General features: G+C 43.7%; 1 protein-coding gene across 3 annotated transcripts; it reads right to left on the reverse strand.

Moving 5' to 3' along the window:
• Positions 1-1,061: 1,061 nt before the first annotated feature.
• LOC119295198 (non-lysosomal glucosylceramidase-like) lies at positions 1,062-14,123 on the reverse strand. 3 transcript variants are annotated; one of them, XM_037573555.1, is made up of 20 exons: positions 13,966-14,123; positions 13,098-13,205; positions 12,570-12,680; positions 12,260-12,316; positions 12,094-12,164; positions 11,341-11,440; positions 10,536-10,606; positions 10,300-10,400; positions 10,122-10,225; positions 9,963-10,016; positions 9,828-9,883; positions 9,692-9,730; positions 9,439-9,583; positions 4,742-4,923; positions 4,584-4,651; positions 3,892-3,964; positions 3,754-3,815; positions 2,742-3,669; positions 1,783-2,073; positions 1,062-1,596 (listed from the first exon to the last, which is right to left on the reverse strand). In XM_037573555.1, exons 2-20 carry the CDS (start codon positions 13,170-13,172, stop codon positions 1,323-1,325), a joined length of 2,862 nt encoding a protein of 953 aa, XP_037429452.1. In that variant the 5' UTR covers positions 13,173-13,205; positions 13,966-14,123; the 3' UTR covers positions 1,062-1,322. The 3 variants fall into 3 exon arrangements, with proteins under 3 accessions (XP_037429452.1, XP_037429450.1, XP_037429451.1); XM_037573553.1 differs by having other exon boundaries at positions 13,098-13,194; positions 13,966-14,115; XM_037573554.1 differs by lacking the exons at positions 12,570-12,680; positions 13,098-13,205; positions 13,966-14,123 and having other exon boundaries at positions 11,341-11,435.
• Between the last annotated feature and the right edge of the window lie 4,412 nt (positions 14,124-18,535).

Consider the following 18,535-nt stretch of genomic DNA (forward strand, 5'->3'; position numbering starts at 1 on the left):
CCGAGGGCCGCGACCATAGGGGACCCCCTGGGCGCGCGCGGGCGCGGCGCGGGAGGGGAGGGGAGGGGAGGGGAGGAGAGGGGGAAGGGGAGAGGGAGAGGGGAGCGGGGCTGGCCGGGAAGCGCGCGCCCGGCGGCAGGCGGCGGCGGGGGTGGGAACCCTAGGGAGGGGAGCGGGGGTAGAGAGACCCCTCTCCTAAGTCTAGAACTTGAAACATGGTGGATTGGTTTAACCACAAAAAACATAACCATCTAAGTTATCCTTTGTTCACACAAACTCCTTTTTAAGAGTGTCGGCGTGTCGCGTTCCAATTCGGGTGTAGCCTTTACACGTAACTATATTTCTTACCAACGCATCGAGACTTTATGTTCTTTGTGTTTTCTCAAAGAGAGCATGTTTGTTCCACCATCGTTCTGCCCTGACCTTCCTCGCATCCTGATGCTGTAATTCGGAAGATATTTCACTACGATCTGAACGGAAAAGATGGCAATATAAGCCTTTTGTCTTATGGTTTGTCTAGGCTTTGGAAGTTTGCAAAATCCGGTGTCCCTGTAGTTATTTGGGGGTGCGTCTCACTGGGACCTGTTCTACTGATCGAATTCTCTGTTCTGTAGTTAATTGTTTTCTTCCGCTACTTTGTATATATATACATGATGACAAGCTATAGACTGAGTATTTTTGCTAGACTGAGTATTTTTGTAGTGATCAGTAGGTGTAATTCGGCTGAGATGGAGAGGAATAAGTTCAGAGTAGGTGACATTATCAGCCAGAATCTTGAACATGTCAAGTGAGAGGCACGTATTTATTTGATTAAATCACTGAGCACAACTACTTAAGTATAACTTCGCGCAAAAAAAAACTATTTTGAGTATAAAAGTAGTGAGGATTGTTTGGTAGTACAGTGGATTATGATTATTTATTTACTTTTAACATTTTAGCTCTTTGTATGAACTAAGCCGGCAAATGCTAATGTTATTCCCTCAAATGAGCTTAAATTATCTATAACTTTGATTGAAGACTATTAAGGAAAGTGAGCCTGCAAACTACTGGACAGGAAACCATTGTGAATATTTCTCAGCTCTTAAGAAATGTTTTCCCCCTTTTGTTGTACTCACGATTATAGCACAACCGTACGAGATCACTCTGAAGAACAACGTGACATACTATTTTCAACTGGGTTACATACACGGATCTCATCCTTTATTACCATTAACTCCATACAATGTGTGCTGACCAATAACATGTTTCCGCAATCAACAACCAAATTGAACAATGTTGCTCCAATAGTGCATTCAACATTCAGTCATGTCGCGGCCCATATATCATGAAGTAAACCTGTTCCGAACTATCTCATAGATAACCCGAGGGACGCTCTTGGACGACTCATCTTCAGGTAACTGCAGGAGCTTCGCTATTCGTGCATATGAGAACTGGTTCTTCGGAAAAGAATCTTGTGTTATGTCTGTCTGAGGCTCCTTGTGGAGCTTTGGGTTTGAGAGTGCCCACTGTATCGCCCATATGGCGAGTGGGCGCATGTAACACAAGGACCGGTACTCATCGTCATTGTTCCAAGATTCAGGAGTTTGGAATGCATATCTGAAAACTCAAATTGTCAGCATTTTTGGACAATGGAATGGAAGCCAGAAGAATTTGGATAAATAATGCATTATCAACTGCGCGAGGATCTAGATTCGCGAAGATTATCACAAAACAGATTCAGTTTATGTGCCTCAAGTCTGATATTAGCGTGCTGGAAGCCCCGTTATTATGCAAAATACTCACCCAAGCCCTTCTGGAGACCAGGCAGCATGATAGACTCCTTCAGCTGTTTTGAAACCCTCCTCAACCATGCCTTCTTGAATCATAGATGCAGCAAGCGCGTATGTCACGCCTGGCCATATCTCCCTAGATTGCATTGTGGACATGTCCAATGTACCATCTGGCCACATCCCATTGATGGCTCCCCTGTTACCATCCTTGAATTTCATTACGTTGAAAGTATATATCTTTTCAAGTGCACTTTGTGACTTGTCCTTGTCAACAATTGAGGAGAGGCCGCAGGCTTTGGCATACCTGAAAGAAAGTCACATCGTTTGACGAGTTCATTCATGAATAAGATAATCAACTTAAGGTACATTAGTCAATGACGTGTTAGACATGTGACAGAAACAACTTTTGAACAGAAATGGATTATGATGCACATGTATTTATGTATACAACTGGAACTGGAGTACACCCTGGTACTATGATTTGTCACCAGTATTGTATATTACTGCAAGTCTGCAAGCTTTCCTACCCATATATGCAGGACAACACGAAATATGTATGAAGTTTCAGACATGAGAGACGACACATTTCCACGAGCATAATTCTTCAGGTTGCACATAAACAATGATAAAAGCTGTACATTCTTCATATTGTTTTGACCAAAATTTCAGCCATTCACAAAGCAGAATGAATACAGTATAAATATGTATTTTTTTTTCAGAAATTTATTTGCTTTCCATAATCAGGTAAAATAAGCTAGAAATTAGCATGGACATAATTCATGATAATACTAGACGCTAAAAAATAACATAGTATTCAGTAAATGCTTGCACAAGGGAAGCCAAAATGTGTTATGTGGCTAACTTGTTTCTGTTTCTCTCATTAGGCAATAAGGTTGGTTAATACGATTGGTGCAGATTTGGAAACCAGAACATAGATAGGAAGCATTACAGTCAGCAGATTAAGTGATATACCATTGTCCAGCCAACTGATCAGCATGAATCGAGGTGCTAGCTTTAGTACCAGCATCATCATAATTGAAGTAAGAACCATTCCACAGCTTCTTGTCATAAACAGACTTAGCCTTCTCATACTTGTTCCAGAAAAGCTTTTCAGAAGCTCTGTCACCAACTTCGTGTGCCAAAGCCGACGCAGCCTGAAGAGCAGCCACCCAAAGACCACCACAGTATGCGCTTACACCAGCCATGGACCAGACATCGTACGTCTGATCAGGAAAGTCCTCGTTTTCAATCATCCCATCTTTATCTTTATCAAATTGCTCCATATATGCCATCGCCATATAAACAGATGGCCAAACAGCTCGGGCGAAGGATTTATCGCCTGTGGCCACAACATCTCTGTAAACTTGCAGTACAAACTTTGGGTTCAAGTCCTTCCACCGGTCCGTGTTATGGAGTGTGTACGCGTTCACTTTGATCCAAGGGTCATATAGACCAAGATCGTGAGGAACAGCTCCAAGAACTTTTCTTGCAGCCAATTTTCCATCATGTAGGAGCTTGAGCTTTTCAGGGTCGTGCATCATGACAGCGGCAGCGAAGTCTCTCTGAACACTGAGTTGAAGTTTTGGAAATAGCATGATAAGTGAAAAAGATGAATAGAAATGAACATCATATGTGTTCCACATATAGTATTCTATTCCCTCAAGGTAGAGAAATTGGCCAATGTTCTCTTCACCCTGAAGCAAAGTTGTCCCTATAGCAGAATTTGATGCAAGAGATGCATGAATTCTCTCAAGTACTGATGCCATTTGATGAAGAATATCGGTGGCAGTATTAGTCTGTGGGTTCATCTCACTATCATCATCTGTTTCTCCATTTGACATGTCAAGAGAAAACTTTTTCCCCCCAATTGCTGTTAAGCTTTGAATTGGTGGCAATCCATCTGTGGAAATGCATCTATTGTTATACTTATGAAAGGTAGTTGTCTTCAGTTAATAAATAAAAGAAAACAAGTTCGGAAAAATACCTGTCCATATAGTTCCTCCAGCATTAAGATAATAAAGTTCATTGAATAGTGTGACAGGATACCTGTCGAAGAAAATTTATGCTATGCATCAGTGTTTAGTACTCCCGGAATTGTTGGTTTATAAAATTTGAAACATACCATGCAGGAAACCTCTTGTCTTGCAAAATAGGATGCTGCCAATCCTCAATTTGCATTTCCCAGGAACTATGGTCTAATAGTTATGCAGAGTAAACGATGTAATTCAGTAACGAATATAAACCGGAAATATAATTACCATAGTAATACAGTAAAATGCAGGTCTGCTGTCTGCCCCTTCCTCTACAACATTATCTAAGATAACATCGCGAACAAATTAATCTGTTCAATGATCAATTTCACAACAGATTTTATATTATGAATTGGCGTGCAGCAAAACAAGGAAGAAATGTTCCCACAACCAGTGATTCAAGTGCAAAAGCTTGGTGCATGGTAAATGTTATCTGTTGTGATTCAAATGCAACCGGTGTGCCGAAAGATGTTGATAGGGATCTCAGCTAGCAGCTTTGGTGAAACTAGCAGAGAACTAACGAGTTTTTTTCGAGCAACCGGTAGGAACTCTGCCTCTTCATTAAGTGAAAAAGAGTTGACCAGTTAACGAGGAAACCAGCCAGAAACCGAAGAACTAGCCAGTTTTTGTCAGTTCACAATGCAAATTGGAGAACATGGAACCATTATCTTCTTTCTTTTCTTTCAAAATGATATATTTGCAAAGCTATGAGGTTCTTTTACTATGCAGTGCACACAAGAACAAACAGTATTCCATAGAATTTTTAGTGAGGAATTGGTTGTACCAAGAATGGCATCATGGGCAAGGCTTGCAGCTGCATCAACATCTGTGCCATAGAATTTTGTATAACGCCTGCAAACCCAATAGAGAAGTCAGTTTCAGTTTTTGTTTTTACTATTTTAACCTTTTCTGGCAAGTAATTGTTTTGGCTTCCATTCTAACCTATGGTAGGTTTTTCCACTGCAGAACTTTACTTCAGGGGAAGCCCATGCAAGTGAAAATGAAACATTCTGGGTTGCCTGGGGAGCAAGCTTAACTGAAGCTGCAATAGCTGCTCCTATTGATGTTCCTGGTCTGGAGGACATCGATTCTTTGACGGGATCAAGAAGATCAAAAGATCCATGCTGCCAAAATGGAAAGGAAGTTGAGCCAGCTTGTTATTACTATAAATGTATTTACTGAACTTCCATACTGGCCTAAACAGAATATTCAAATCTTTACATATCAAACTGGTTTGTAGCACTTCTAATAAGAACGGACGTAAGCATGAAGTTAGAAAACAAATTAGGTTTTCTATACTGGAAAACAGATCTCTCTTTGCTTGTGGACTATACACACCTAGCCCACAATTCATACGAAATAATTTCATCTAGGAGTTGCGAAAAATATACAGCTCTAGTAAAGTGCATATAAAACCTCATACTGTCTGGCGAACCATTTTTGAATGTCAAAATTAAGTACTGTTAAAAAAAAGTCCGGTTCAGAGTTCCAAATTAAGTGGTTTGCAAACATTAAGTAATGCAATATTCGGATTTCCAAACTGAAATGGCTGACACAACACAAAATACTAAATATTTAATTCCGTGCCAATGTCCTACTTTTTAGCAGATTGAACTATTCTAAAATGTTCAACGTATTGTGTTCATATATTACAGGAGAGCCCTACTGAGCATAATGTAACAGAAGTGTACAAAAAAGGGACAATTGCATTTTTACCCCTAGTTGGTTCCTACCCACGGGTTTTGCCCTTACTTTTCGAGGTTGCTCAGTTTTGCCCTTACTTTTTCCATCGAGGTCTCTCGAATGCCCTTTGACCATTTCACCAAAACTTTGAAAATTCATAACTAATTCATATGAACTAAGAAAAATGCAAATAAGATATCGAAATGTTCAGATAAACATTACCTTTATGGGCATATCATTTGCATTCAGGACAAAAGCATCATTTAAACTACCAGAGGTAATTAATGTTATTAACATTATTAAAAATAAATAGGTATAAACAATATTTTTTTCGTGAATAAAAATTACATGCAAATGTAGGTGATGTTTTCTGAACATCCTGATAACTTATTTGCATTTTTCTGAGTTTGTATCAACTTGTTATGAATGTTCTAATGACTTTGACCATTATTTAGAAACTTCATAACAAGTTGATACGAACTCAGGAAAATGCAAATAAGGTATCAGGATGTTCAGAAAACATCACCTACATTTGCATATAATTTTTATTCACAAAAAAATATTGTTTATACCTATTTATTTTTAATAATGTTAATAACATTAGTTACCTCAGGTAGTTTAAACGATGATTTTGTCCCGAGTGCAAATGATATGCCCATAAAGGTAATGTTTATCTAAACATTTTGATATCTTATTTGCATTTTTCTGAGTTCATATGAATTAGTTATGAATTTTCAAAGTCTTGGTCAAACGGTCAAAGGGCATTCGAGGGACCTCGATGGAAAAAGTAAGGGCAAAACTGAGCAAGCTCGAAAAGTAAGGGCAAAACCCGTGGGTAGGAACCAACTAGGGGTAAAAATGCAATTGTCCCTAAAAAAACAAAAGAGGGATCTCAAGATGGGAAAAAGACAAGAGAAACAAATACACAGAGGGCAGCCCACATTAACAACACCAGAGCAATAAATATTGAGCATCTTTCCACTCCTCAGAATCCAAGTCTAGAAATCAAGCGTGGAACACACAGCATAAATTTTGATGTGAAAATAACTAAAAGTTCATACAAACTGGACAAAGGACTGCTACGGTGCTACCTGATGTATCATCCTGTTATGACCGGCATGTTAGGGGCTTAGCCTAGTTAGTTGTGGCCCAGTCTATCTTATCGTTATTAGGGGCTTAGCCCAATTATCGTTATTAGGGGCTTAGCCCAATTATCGTTATTAGGGGCTTGGGAGTCAAGTAAACCTCTCTATATAACGAGAGGAGATGTATCAATCTAATAAAGCAAAGAAGCAATCATATTTGCTCGGCTTCCTTAGGGAGCCGGGAGACCTAACCCCAGCTGCCTCCTTCCCTGCGCCATCTCCCTCTCAGCCGCCGCCTCCTCGCGCACAACGGCGCCCAGCCGCCGGCGGCCGCGAGTTCGTCCACGACCAGCTCCCTACTTTCCCTACAACCTCCGGCCTAGTCCCGGTAGAACCCTAGTTTCTACTAGTTTGGTATCAGGTAGCTCAGTTCCGATCATGTCTTCGCCGCCGCCCACCCTGTCGCTTCCGCTACCGACCGGCACCACCGCGCCGCTGCCCTCCCCGTCCGCGCCGCTGGTCGCATCCTCCGGCGCCGCCACCGTCCAGATGCCGGCGCCTTCCACCGCACCACCGGCCGCCGCCTACACCCCGGAGGAGATCACCGGGGTCCTCAACGCCCTCGTCACCGTCGTCCAGGAAATCCGGCTGTACCTGACCAGACCCTACGGGCCGCCGCCGCCCCTGCCGCCACCGGGCCGCCGGCCCTACCGTGGTACTCGCCGCATCCAGGGGCCTCCGCGGCGTTCGCTGGGCCGCCGCCCGCCGCCGCCTTGCAGTGGCCGCAATGGCCGGCGCCGGTTTCCGACGCGTCTCCAGTGCCCATCGCCGCCTCCGCGCCGCCGTGGCAGCCGCCACACCAGGCGGTCTTCGCCGCGCTCGCCGGGCCACTGCGGCTGCCATCCTTCGCCACCACCGCCCAGCCCTGGCTGCAGTGGCAGCCGCCGCTCCTGGCGGCATCCGCCGCGCCCGGCGCCCAGCCACTGCCTGGCGCAACACCGCAGCAGCCGCTGCAGCTGCAGCAGCCACCGCCGGTCAGCTCCGGCCCCGCATCGACCGCGCCGGCGGGAGTTCCGCTCCACCAAGTCCGGTTCCCGTCCTCGCTGTCCCCGCTACCCGCTTTGTTGACCGAGTCGTCGTCTCAGTCGGTCTACACGATGGCCTCAGGACCGCCGCACGTGCCGTCACAGCAGGCGCAGGCGCAGTACGGCGAGTCCTCCAGTTCCGCGGGTCCCTTCGTTGGCCTCGACGCGAGGCAGTTCCACAGCCCCCCCCCCTGTGATCACCGACCTAGCGCCGCTGCTCTGCACCGCTGAGTCGTACCCCAACGGCGGTCATACCGAGACGGCGCCGTACCCCCACGGCGGTCATACCCAGACGGCGCCGCGCTTCGCCAAGCTCGCCTTCGCCACCTAGGACGGCACCGAGGACCCCCTCAACTGGCTTAATCAGTGTGACCAGTTCTTCCGGGGCAACGTACGCTCGCGTCGGACCGCACCTGGCTCGCTTCATATCACCTCCGAGGCGCCACACAGACTTGGTATTACGCTCTCGAGCAGGACGAGGGCGGCATGCCTCCATGGAGCGTTTTCGCAAGCTCCGCCTCCTTCGCTTCGGGCCGCCGATACGCGGGAGCCGGCTGGCGGAGTTTGGCCGTCTTCCCTTCACCTCTACGGTGCAGGACTTCACCGACCGCTTTCAGGCCCTGGCGTGCCACGCGCCCGGCGTGACGGCTCGCCAGCGGGCTGAGCTCTTCGTCAGCGGTCTGTCGGATCATATCCGCATGGACGTGGAGCTGCGGGGACCCCAGGACCTCCAGACGGCCATGTACTACGCCCGCGCGTTCGAGCGCGCGCGGTGGTCATCCAGCAGGCGTCACCGCCCCGGGCCGCTGGGCCGCCACCCTGGCCGGACGTTCCAGCGCAGGGTCGTCCTGCTCAGGCTTCCTCGGCACCCCTCGCCGCGACCGCGGAGCGCCCATTCCGCCGGCTCACACCGGCCGAGCAACTCGAGCGTCGCCGCCAAGGGTTGAGCTTCAACTGCGACGAGCCCTACGCGTCCGGCCACGTCTGTCCGCGACTCTTCTACCTAGAGGCTGCGGACTACATTGATGAGGACGCCGCCGCAGCCGGGCTCGGCGACCTGCCCGCCCCAGCTGCCGCGGAGGTGTTTGGCGACTGTTGATCACCTCAAGGAGTTCCGCAAGCTCTTTCCCGCCTTGCAGCTCGAGGACGAGCTATTTGTGCGGGCGGGGAGAAATGTTATGACCGGCATGTTAGGGGCTTAGCCTAGTTAGTTGTGGCCCAGTCTATCTTATCGTTATTAGGGGCTTAGCCCAATTATCGTTATTAGGGGCTTGGGAGTCAAGTAAACCTCTCTATATAAGGAGAGGAGATGTATCTAATGAAGCAACGAAGCAATCATATTTGCTCGGCTTCCATAGGGAGCCAGGAGACCTAACCCTAGCCGCCTCCTTCCCTGCGCCATCTCCCTCTCAGCCGCCGCCTCCTCGCGCATGATGGCGCCCAGCTGCCGGCGGCCGCGAGTTCGTCCATGACCAGCTCCCTCCTTCCCCTACAACCTCCGGCCTAGACCCGGTAGGACCCTAGTTTCTACCACATCCATTATCTTCCATTCATCACAGAAGAAGCCAAACAAAGGTTTGGCATGCAAAGTACATGAATGTGCAAAACTTCTTCAAAATCAACTCAGGAAGGTGCACTAGAGATGATTGCAGAATGACTCAGGAATGTAAAGCTAATGAAGCAGGCGGGAGGGGGGGGGGGTCATTCACTACTTTCCAAAATAAAACTACGACACAGTGAATTTAAACTTTACAGTTTATGCTTACAAAATAAGTTTCTAACAAACCTCTTTCACTGAATTCCACATATCTTTTGCTGTGAATTCATCAGAGCTAGCGGACATCACAAAGTAAGGGCATTCAGAGATATGAATATCCTCTTTCTCTTGTGCAGCTATGGCGAAAGTTACTGGTGGCCGTCCATCAGCTGTTCTGCTCTCAATTAAGAAAATCGTAAATGTCCGAGTTAAAGTTTACATGATCGATATCATTAGTGATAGGAGATGATGTATTATATATAAATTTGAAGTGGGAAGTTACCTGTGGTGTAACAGTATACCATGCACGCCATCCTTTTCTCTGTTGTCATGAGATTTATGAAATATAAATCCAACTATTTTTATTCAATAACAAGGTGAAAAATAAACCAAAAAAATTCCATGCATCAGTGTCTTACGTCATACTAGAGTTAGAATGACATCCTGTGAGTTCAGATTTTCCACCAACAGAGTTCTGCAGAGATATAAACTTATCTCCAAGTTGAAAGGTCCAGAAGTAGAATAAAAATGCAGAGTATCAAATAAGAACTTACAGCCCATGTAAAAAGCAAAGTCACATCAGCAGCTGTGTTTCCTGAATTAGTTACCTGTTTTTAAATTAGAAAATCAGATTAAGATGTACAGGTGTATAAAGTTAAAACCAACCATTTAATAAGTGAATTTATGGTAACCCAGGGGGAGGAGCATATTACTGTGAAAGTGAATACTGCAGCAGGATAGCTGCTCTGTTGATAATTGTGTGGAATAATTGGAGAAATCTGACGGCACACTATCTTGAGATCTGGGTCGGGTTCTCCTAGTAACAACATTACAAAATTACAAAAACAAACTGTAGTTACGCAGAAAAGATTTCTGTGGTTCTTGCAATACCATCATAAATGGTCCAGGCCCTAGGGTAAAGTGCATGATAAGTACATTTCTCTCCGTTCAGATTCCAATCCCAGGATCCAATTCCTGAAATGTTAGTTCCTCTGCAATTAAAAAAGATCTAAGGAATCTTTTCCATGTAAACACTTGATACATCAAAATGCTACCCGCTAAATCTATTATATAGACTAACTCAACGCATAAACAATAAACTAAGAAAAACACTGTGATATACTTACTTTGGCAAATCCGGTTTCCCAGGATGCAACACTGTAGAATATTTTCTACCGTCTTTGCGGGAAATGAAGGCCTAAAATAAAATATATTCAAATATCATGTCAAATTTCCAATATGAAATATGTTTTTATTTATTTGCTAACTCATAGGAACTAGCATAACAGGGTAGTCATAGATCTCACTTGGCAATTAACGCATGGCTGCAACATGCGGATAAGAGTTGGAGAGGGCGTTTAAATAGACCATTTACTTACGAAACTATTGTACTGTTGATTTCAAATAAAATCTTACTGATCCAAACATATGAATGTGATAATTAAGTATGACACCCCCAAAGAAGGGTCTAACGGTTTCACTATCATACTCATTATAACAATTTTGTAGTCCCTTCAAGAATGGTGCCTTAATATTTTTGCCACTTGTGAGGATTTTATCTCTCTTCCTCCATTTTGTTCTCAAAGGGTTAGGAACGAATTGTTAGGAGTTCAGTCTGTCATGTTAAGAAGACATTGTTAGGAGTTCAGTCCGTAATGATTAAACTTCTATCAGACGGCAGGGGAGGCAGAAAAAGAAAATTATATCTACTTTGGGCCACAATACAAGCTGCGTCGGTAGCCCACTTAACTTATTGTGACCCCTGCTTAACCAGTCATTTATAATTTTATGAATATAATGTTGCAGTAGACCAAACCGCTACCTTGATAGCAGCTTCTATCAAGGTCATATCGACTACAACAGCAATGATCAGAAACAAAAAGAGCGCATATATGTGCCAAAGTGGAACGAAGAAGAATAGTTAAGACTTACAGAAAATTGATTTGCCATTACTGGCTTATCTTCACAAGCTCCTGGGAACAATTGCCAGCGTTGAAACTCACCTTTGCAGCTTCTTCCAATACTTCCTGCACTACAGTTTTCCAACAATTAGAGGATAGTGTACTGAAAGTTTCATTAAACAAAGGAAGAGTTTTGAAGCGTGCACTGTTAAAAAATTCTTGGAGACACTAAGCACAAATTCTATGAGAGGATACAATATTTTTATTCATATTTAGAGAAAAAATACAAGTGCAGAACACACTCGTCCGTATTTCAGTGTGATACTTGCCTCCGAATCAATTTTTTATCCCTAGTTAGCACAATTAATCATATGCAGGAGAGTGCAAGTGCAAACATGATTTATTAGCACACTGGTCAATAAATAGGCTTCAAGTATATATCATTTTCCCCTAGGAGTTCAGATCACTGAAAATGGATGAATAAATAGAATTAACAGAAGCCTCAAAAAAAATAGTGAACAAATATATCAAACCCATTTGCACATCGAACTTATTGGAACATGTTACATAAAAGCAACAAAAACAACAGGTACATGGTAAACAAGCCCTGAATGGGAAGGCATTCAGAATCCACTAAGCTCACTTGTATTTGTATGGCACACAGTTCAACAATTTAAAAGTAGTAAAATAAGTTTTCTAGTGATAATATAAAAACTACGATGGATGCCACACTCAACATTGATAAGAAATACATGTTACACTGAGAGAAGTCAAGAAGGTATACCCAATGCCTCCAAGTGGAACACCCTGACCAGATCTTGCAGTGCGCTTCTTCATGGGATCAATAATAGCAGTCTGTAAAAAACTAACAATGATCAGAAAGAGACATCTGTAATTGGGCAAAACTCCACACAACAATGAGTAGTACAAGCAAACATGTGAAAGCGTACTCGTCCTTTTGAAGTTTCTTCAAGGATGTGTCGACCAAGACGTAAACCAAGACCAGCCTGCAATAATGAAATGAAGCTAAGGCAAGGAGAAAACATAAAAGGAAATTTGAAGAATAAAGCAAGAACAGCAAAGAACAATCCTAGTAAGAACCCAAAAAACGTCATAGAAAAAGCAACACATAAGAATTATAGTTAAGGTTGCCAATAATCATTGTTATTCTTAAACAACAGCTGGACCACTAAAACAATCATGCTCAGATAAATTTCAGCAGACCATAAAATTAGGAGTTCCATAAAGAAAAAGACATACCATCTGCCGTACTTCCCTCCATGTAAGTCCGAATGACGGCAAATCATATCTAACATGGCTTAGCTTGTGTTCCCATGTCAACTCTGGAATTTGTCCACGACAAACCTTTTCCTGACAAGTCAAAGCACCATTTTAAACTCAAATCTGATGGAGGCGCTAAATAAGCAAAAAAGGAGTAACTATTTCCCTCTTTTTCCTTTTCTTTTAAACTTGATCCACACATTCAGATTGGTGGTTAACTATGGATGATGTGCACAATAATCATCTGTCTTTATGTACACTATCAAGTATTCTGGACTACATGCTACAAGGATTTGCTTGTCAACGGAGAGCAAACAACTGTATTGAGTAAAGGTGAATAACAATAGCTTTTTCCATGTAAAAAATCAAGACACAAACCCTTTTGCGTTTTCTGTCAGAACAAAGGGTACAAAAAAATTAAAATTGTCAGTAGAATTCACAAAGGCATCATGGTAAGAAACAAATCTGGTGGCAGCTTACAAGTGAATCTCGGAAGAAATAACTCACTGAATTAACGATACTTTGCGAAGATGAACTATTCAGAGAAACGCCATTTCGTGGCTCATGGACATCTTTCACCATTCTTTCTTCCTTCGAGCTGGGCCTGTAAACAGACTGAAATTTGAATATGTAACGAGTGTACTGTTTTGTACTATATTTCTTAACTATCTGAATATGTTCATTACAAAAAGCATATAGGATGGAACAAAAATTGTCAGATCAACTCGAGATAGGAACTCTGTCAGACACGAAGATACTGAATATCTAGCATCCAACTATCAACGGAGTTGCATGTGTAAAATATATATGGTATTTGGTGCGATGTAAATCTTAACATGATTGACTTTAGCGGCCTTCGTCACTATAATAGTGTATCTTAGACAAGTGCGGATAAGGCAGATGTAAACAGAGTTAGCAAAACCACGGTAAACTGAAGCTGACGACACTGCTGTGCTGACTCATCAAACTTCAATAATATAGTAATAAAAAGGATTCCTTGCTTTTACTTAATTGCAAACACAGACAAACAACGGACCACGGCATCTCATATAGTATCAGCGAGAAATGGATTTTTCTGAACAGAACAACAGACCACGCCAAATTCTCAACGCACGCATTGATTGGATGAAAAACAGTTTTATCATTCTATCCAACTGCATGCTGCAAACACTGCCCTTGGTAAATCGCAGAGCAAAGACAAGACTGGCAATCCTATCGGAGGAGGGAAGGAGTAAAATGGTGAGGATGATCCCCGCAAGAACACCCCCGAGAGGCAACGGCTGGGGCCAGACCGGGCGCGAAGAGGACCCCCTCCTAGAAATCGGGAGAGAAACCCTGAATAGATTCGAGCGACAATGGGGAGGAAGAATCTGACCTTTCTCGATCTGGAATCCGCTCGCCGGGGATCTGAGCTCCGCCCGCCCGCCCCAGAGACTAGTCTGAACACGGGAGCGCGTGAGATGGAAGAGAAGACGATGCCGCCCCGCAAGTAATCGTAACCACCACGCACCGACGTGGCTTCTTCACTTGTGGCATTAGTTTACCGGAGACCGGAGAAAAACCCACGATTTTGCGGAGCCGTTCTGCCGTGGGGCCAACTCCGGAAAGTGACATCTCGCAGGCAGGGTTGCTTGCTCCCGGACGGAGATTGATCATCACACAAATGACAAATCTGATGCTCTGCAGCTAAGGTAATGATTGTTTTTTTTTTCATTTTGAGGGAAAATAGTACCGTAAATTGTTTGTTAGTGTCACGAGACAACGTGTCTAGCAGCTGCTGCTGAGTCACTAAGAGTTTGCTACCTAAGCTACCTAACTTTGTAGGTGTGCATAACCTCTTACAGAACATTTCGAGAAAGTTGCGTATCTATGATTATGTTCTTTGTGATGAAACAAATGGTTTAGGTTCTAAACTTCGCATTGGTGGTCGTATTTTCTGAATTTAAGTCAGGCTTTCCGGATATATGCGTTTAGTGACGACTTTATCAATCTCAAGATGATATGATAACCCAGGCTCCCGAAGATGCTCACAAGGATATGGTATATGTGTGTACGCTTACAGGGAGATTGTAAGTGTGTATGCATGAGCGTCTCTGTTTATACCGTGTTAAAAAGTTAAATTATATTAAATTTAATTTTCCGAGAAATCTGCTAAATTAAATTAAATCAAACGAATTTCAGATGGTAAGCTGACTTTTCTCCGTTCAACTTCAAGCTTATGCACAATTGGTCGTGTTCGATCTCATAGTCGTTTTCCAACCATCAAGCGGAAACGCGCAAAAGTCTCACTGTTATGAGTTATACATATCACAAAGGGACTGAAGGTCTAGCCATTGATGTGACCATATGGTATCATCTTTCTTTTTCCGCTCAGTGAACCGTCCCTCTGAGAGCGATGCTCAGTCGGCATGCCACATGACAGAGTAAACTGCATGTTTCATCCCTATGCTTGCTGGCTTGTAACAAAACCATCCTTGTACTCGTAAAATGCTCCAATACAATCGTAAGACTTGCGAATATGTAACGGATACGGTCATGTGTACGCTTTGTGATACGTTGGGCCCTTTCCCCCACGTCAACTATGGGAGCTGGTCCAGTCGGACTGACTCACACGAGTGAACTTTAGAGTTTAGATGAGACAAGAGGGCCCCCAGGTAATCGATGGTTTCAGTTGTCGCCTCTGTTCGTGCGTCTTCGCTTCCCCGAGCACGATGTAGTTGTCGGCAGAGTAGGGTTTGATAGGAGGCGGAGATCATGGTTGTGGGGAACAGTCGGAGCGGACCGAGTCTTGATTGTCGTCTCCGCTATGAGCGCCACCGATGGCAACCATACATCACTTCAGTCCACTACAAACACCATTGTTGAAACTAGAATGCCAACATCACTTCAGTTCACATCAAACTGACCAAACCATAGCAAAAACTTAATCATAACAGTGCAAGTAGGCATTCATTTAGACAACAGAGCAGCCGGCTCCACCATGTCCTGGACACAATCTTCGTCATCGTCACGCTGCCTGAGCTTGGAACAAGAGCACATCTGGCTTGACGTGGCCTATGTGGCACACCCCCAATCCAATGGTCAGGCAGAATGTGATAACCAGGAGATTTTACGAGGTATCAAGCCCCCAACTCATGGTTCCTCTTGAGTGTACTCCTGGTTGTTGGGTTGAGGAAGTTCCCTCTGTCCTTTGGAGCATACGGACTACTCTCAATAGATCAACTGGTTATACACCATTTTTTATGGTTTACGATGTTGAAGCAGTGCTCCCGAGCGATATTCGTCACGATTCCCCCAGAGTGGCGGCTTATATTGAAGCAGATAACGAAAAGGCTCAGCAAGATTTCCTTGATGCTTTGGAAGAGGAACGTGACTTTGCAGTATCCAAATCAGCAATATATCAGCAAGACCTATGTTGCTATCACAGTCGTAGAGTTCGCAGTCGTATGTTCCAGGAAGGCGACTTAGTGCTTCGATTGATTCAAGATTAGACTGGCATGCACAAGCTTTCACCTCCTTGGGAAGGACCTTTCATCATCAGTAAAGACCTCAACAACGGGTTATATTATCTGATTGATATACGTGAACACAAGAAGTTGCGTACATCTGAGGAGGAAACCAACAGGCCTTGGAACATTGCTCATATTCATCCTTATTACACTTAGAGCCACTGGCTCCAACTTTTATACATACATTACTGTATATATCTTTTTATGATCAATGATAATAAAGCCGGCACCCCGAAACTCGGGGTCTGTGTTGTTTCATCCAAACTATTGTGTATGAGTCTTATTCTTTGATCATAGGTCATTTGGGGGCTCCCAACTCAACGAGTTTAGCTCATAATAACCCTCTTGACTCGACACATGCTAGAATTTCCTTGTTAAACCTGCCTGTTTGCTTGATGCTCATCCGCCAAGATGACCCGACGTACTCTTGACAGTCAATCTATTATGACCCTGAACTTGTCAAGGTTAAAATGTTGCAAGCTCATGAGAGAGCCGGCTTACAGAAAGCTAGGACAAAACAGAGGCTATCACGCCTGCTTCATTGAAGCAAGACTCAAGCCTCGAAAGCGGATCTCTTTTATCAAGCCTAAAAGGGCGACTTGATTTTTATATGTTTTTTGTTTTGTTTTTACATCATTTTATGTTTTACAGGATTATTTCTTTTGGCTATAAGCCATCGGGTCATTAATACTCAGGTTCATCCTGATCATAGCATTTCATCGCGACCATGAGTCGCCAGGGCTATAAGTCGTCGGGTCATTAATACTCCGAATCATCTTGATCATAGCATTTCATTGCGACCATGAGTCGACAGGTCTATAAAACGCCGGGTCATTTTTAGTCCTTTGAATCCAGACAAGGATCAACTATAGGCGGTTCATACATATATGACTCGTCCACTAATTACTTCAGGAAAGCGCAGCGGGCGGATTGGCATACAACCACAACCACTCAAGCTCAATTATTTCATCCAAAATATTACCAAAGTATTCAAAGTGCACGAAGGCATGACAAAGCACCAAGTGTTTTCAAGTTATCTTATTACATAGACACCCATGGCTCAAATAACTCGCCGAAAGTTTTTTTGGAGTTCTCACTCCTGCAAGTTCGCAACTGTATCCTCCGGGTTATCTTCACCTTAATGATCTCCAGCTGTTTATGCTTCCGGGTCATCCCGTGCCAATTCTTCAACACCCTTGATCTGAAGATTATCCAGATTCCAGTCGATACTGGTTAAAGCTTGGAAGATGGCGTCATCATGCATGATAGGTGTGGGGTCGACATCAGGGGCAAAGGTATGCTTATGATGCTGTGGATTCAAGTCAAAGGGCTCAAAGGATGGTGGTTGAACCCGCATGTTGCTTTCATCATAAGTCGTCTGATACTTCTTCAAATCAAGCCCTTCGACCAGCTGACTCGCCAACACACGGGTCTCTTTTGCATAACGGGCATAATATGCCGCCGAAAAAGGTGTGCCATCATCTTTGAATTCAGGGAAACCACCAATAATCTCTAATGCATCCACATCTGGCACATACGTCATCGCGCCTGCTCGGGCCACTGATTTCTTCATCTTTTCGATTTGTTTTGGGATGGTTGAAAGTATCTTCAGAACATCTCTAATGAAACGTGACACCTCTTTTCCTCCATGAATGGCCATGATGGTAAACAAGCTTCCAGAGTACAATTTCTCAAGGAATGTGTATACGCCTTTAACTTCATTAGATTATCTTGTCGGAGATTCTGGCTTTTGGGACCTATATTGCCACATATAAGATGTCATGCGAGTTCAACCCATAAGTTTTAGAATGGAAAAGGTGATGAGATCAAGATGACAATTCTCGGGTGAGTTTCTTAAGTTGTCCATAACCGGGCACACGACTAATCATGATTAGTTTTATAAACTCTATAGAGGTTTGTGTACTTTGCCCTTGATTCCCGATCACACCCTTGTGCTACTAAACTTCACTTGTGAAGTAGCTAGGTAGACCAAGATAGGACTTTTGGGAAGTCGTAGCCTCTTAGAAAAGGTAGACCCAGTCCAACCTACACACCTACATCTGCTGGTCTACCGCAAGAGGATTCCCACAACCTACTTATTCTAGATAGAGCCCATACTGTATCACGGTTACACATGGAAGCTACTCAACTTTGAACTTGTACAATCCCTTTGAGCTTCGGCAGTCGCCCACAAAACACATTGCCACCAAAGCAATACCGAAGCACCGCCCAGATGAGTCATTAATTAAGTTGTAGTTAAGTAGTCAACCGTGTGGTTGTATGGTGGAATATTAGTTGGTTTCCACGTCATAGCAGCTAAGCAACTACTTGATTATTACAAGGTCAGGTGAAAGTGCAACTATCCTTGGGTGGTTTTGGTAATCATTGACAACATATAGCTCATTAAACTAATGCTATTTCAAGATGAATATTTCA

The sequence above is a fragment of the Triticum dicoccoides genome, chromosome 4B (assembly GCF_002162155.2).
Source record: "Triticum dicoccoides isolate Atlit2015 ecotype Zavitan chromosome 4B, WEW_v2.0, whole genome shotgun sequence".
In the NCBI taxonomy this organism is placed as follows: Eukaryota; Viridiplantae; Streptophyta; class Magnoliopsida; order Poales; family Poaceae; genus Triticum; species Triticum dicoccoides.

Coding starts and splice junctions, on each gene's coding strand:
- LOC119295198 (XM_037573555.1), bottom strand. CDS start 13,172: ATGGTGAAAGATGTCCATGAGCCACGAAATGGCGTTTCTCTGAATAGT. Junction 9,584..9,691: donor GGTATACTGTTACACCACAG/GTAACTTCCCAC, acceptor AATTGAGAGCAG/AACAGCTGATGGACGGCCAC. Junction 3,965..4,583: donor TGCCCATGATGCCATTCTTG/GTACAACCAATT, acceptor CATAACTATTAG/ACCATAGTTCCTGGGAAATG.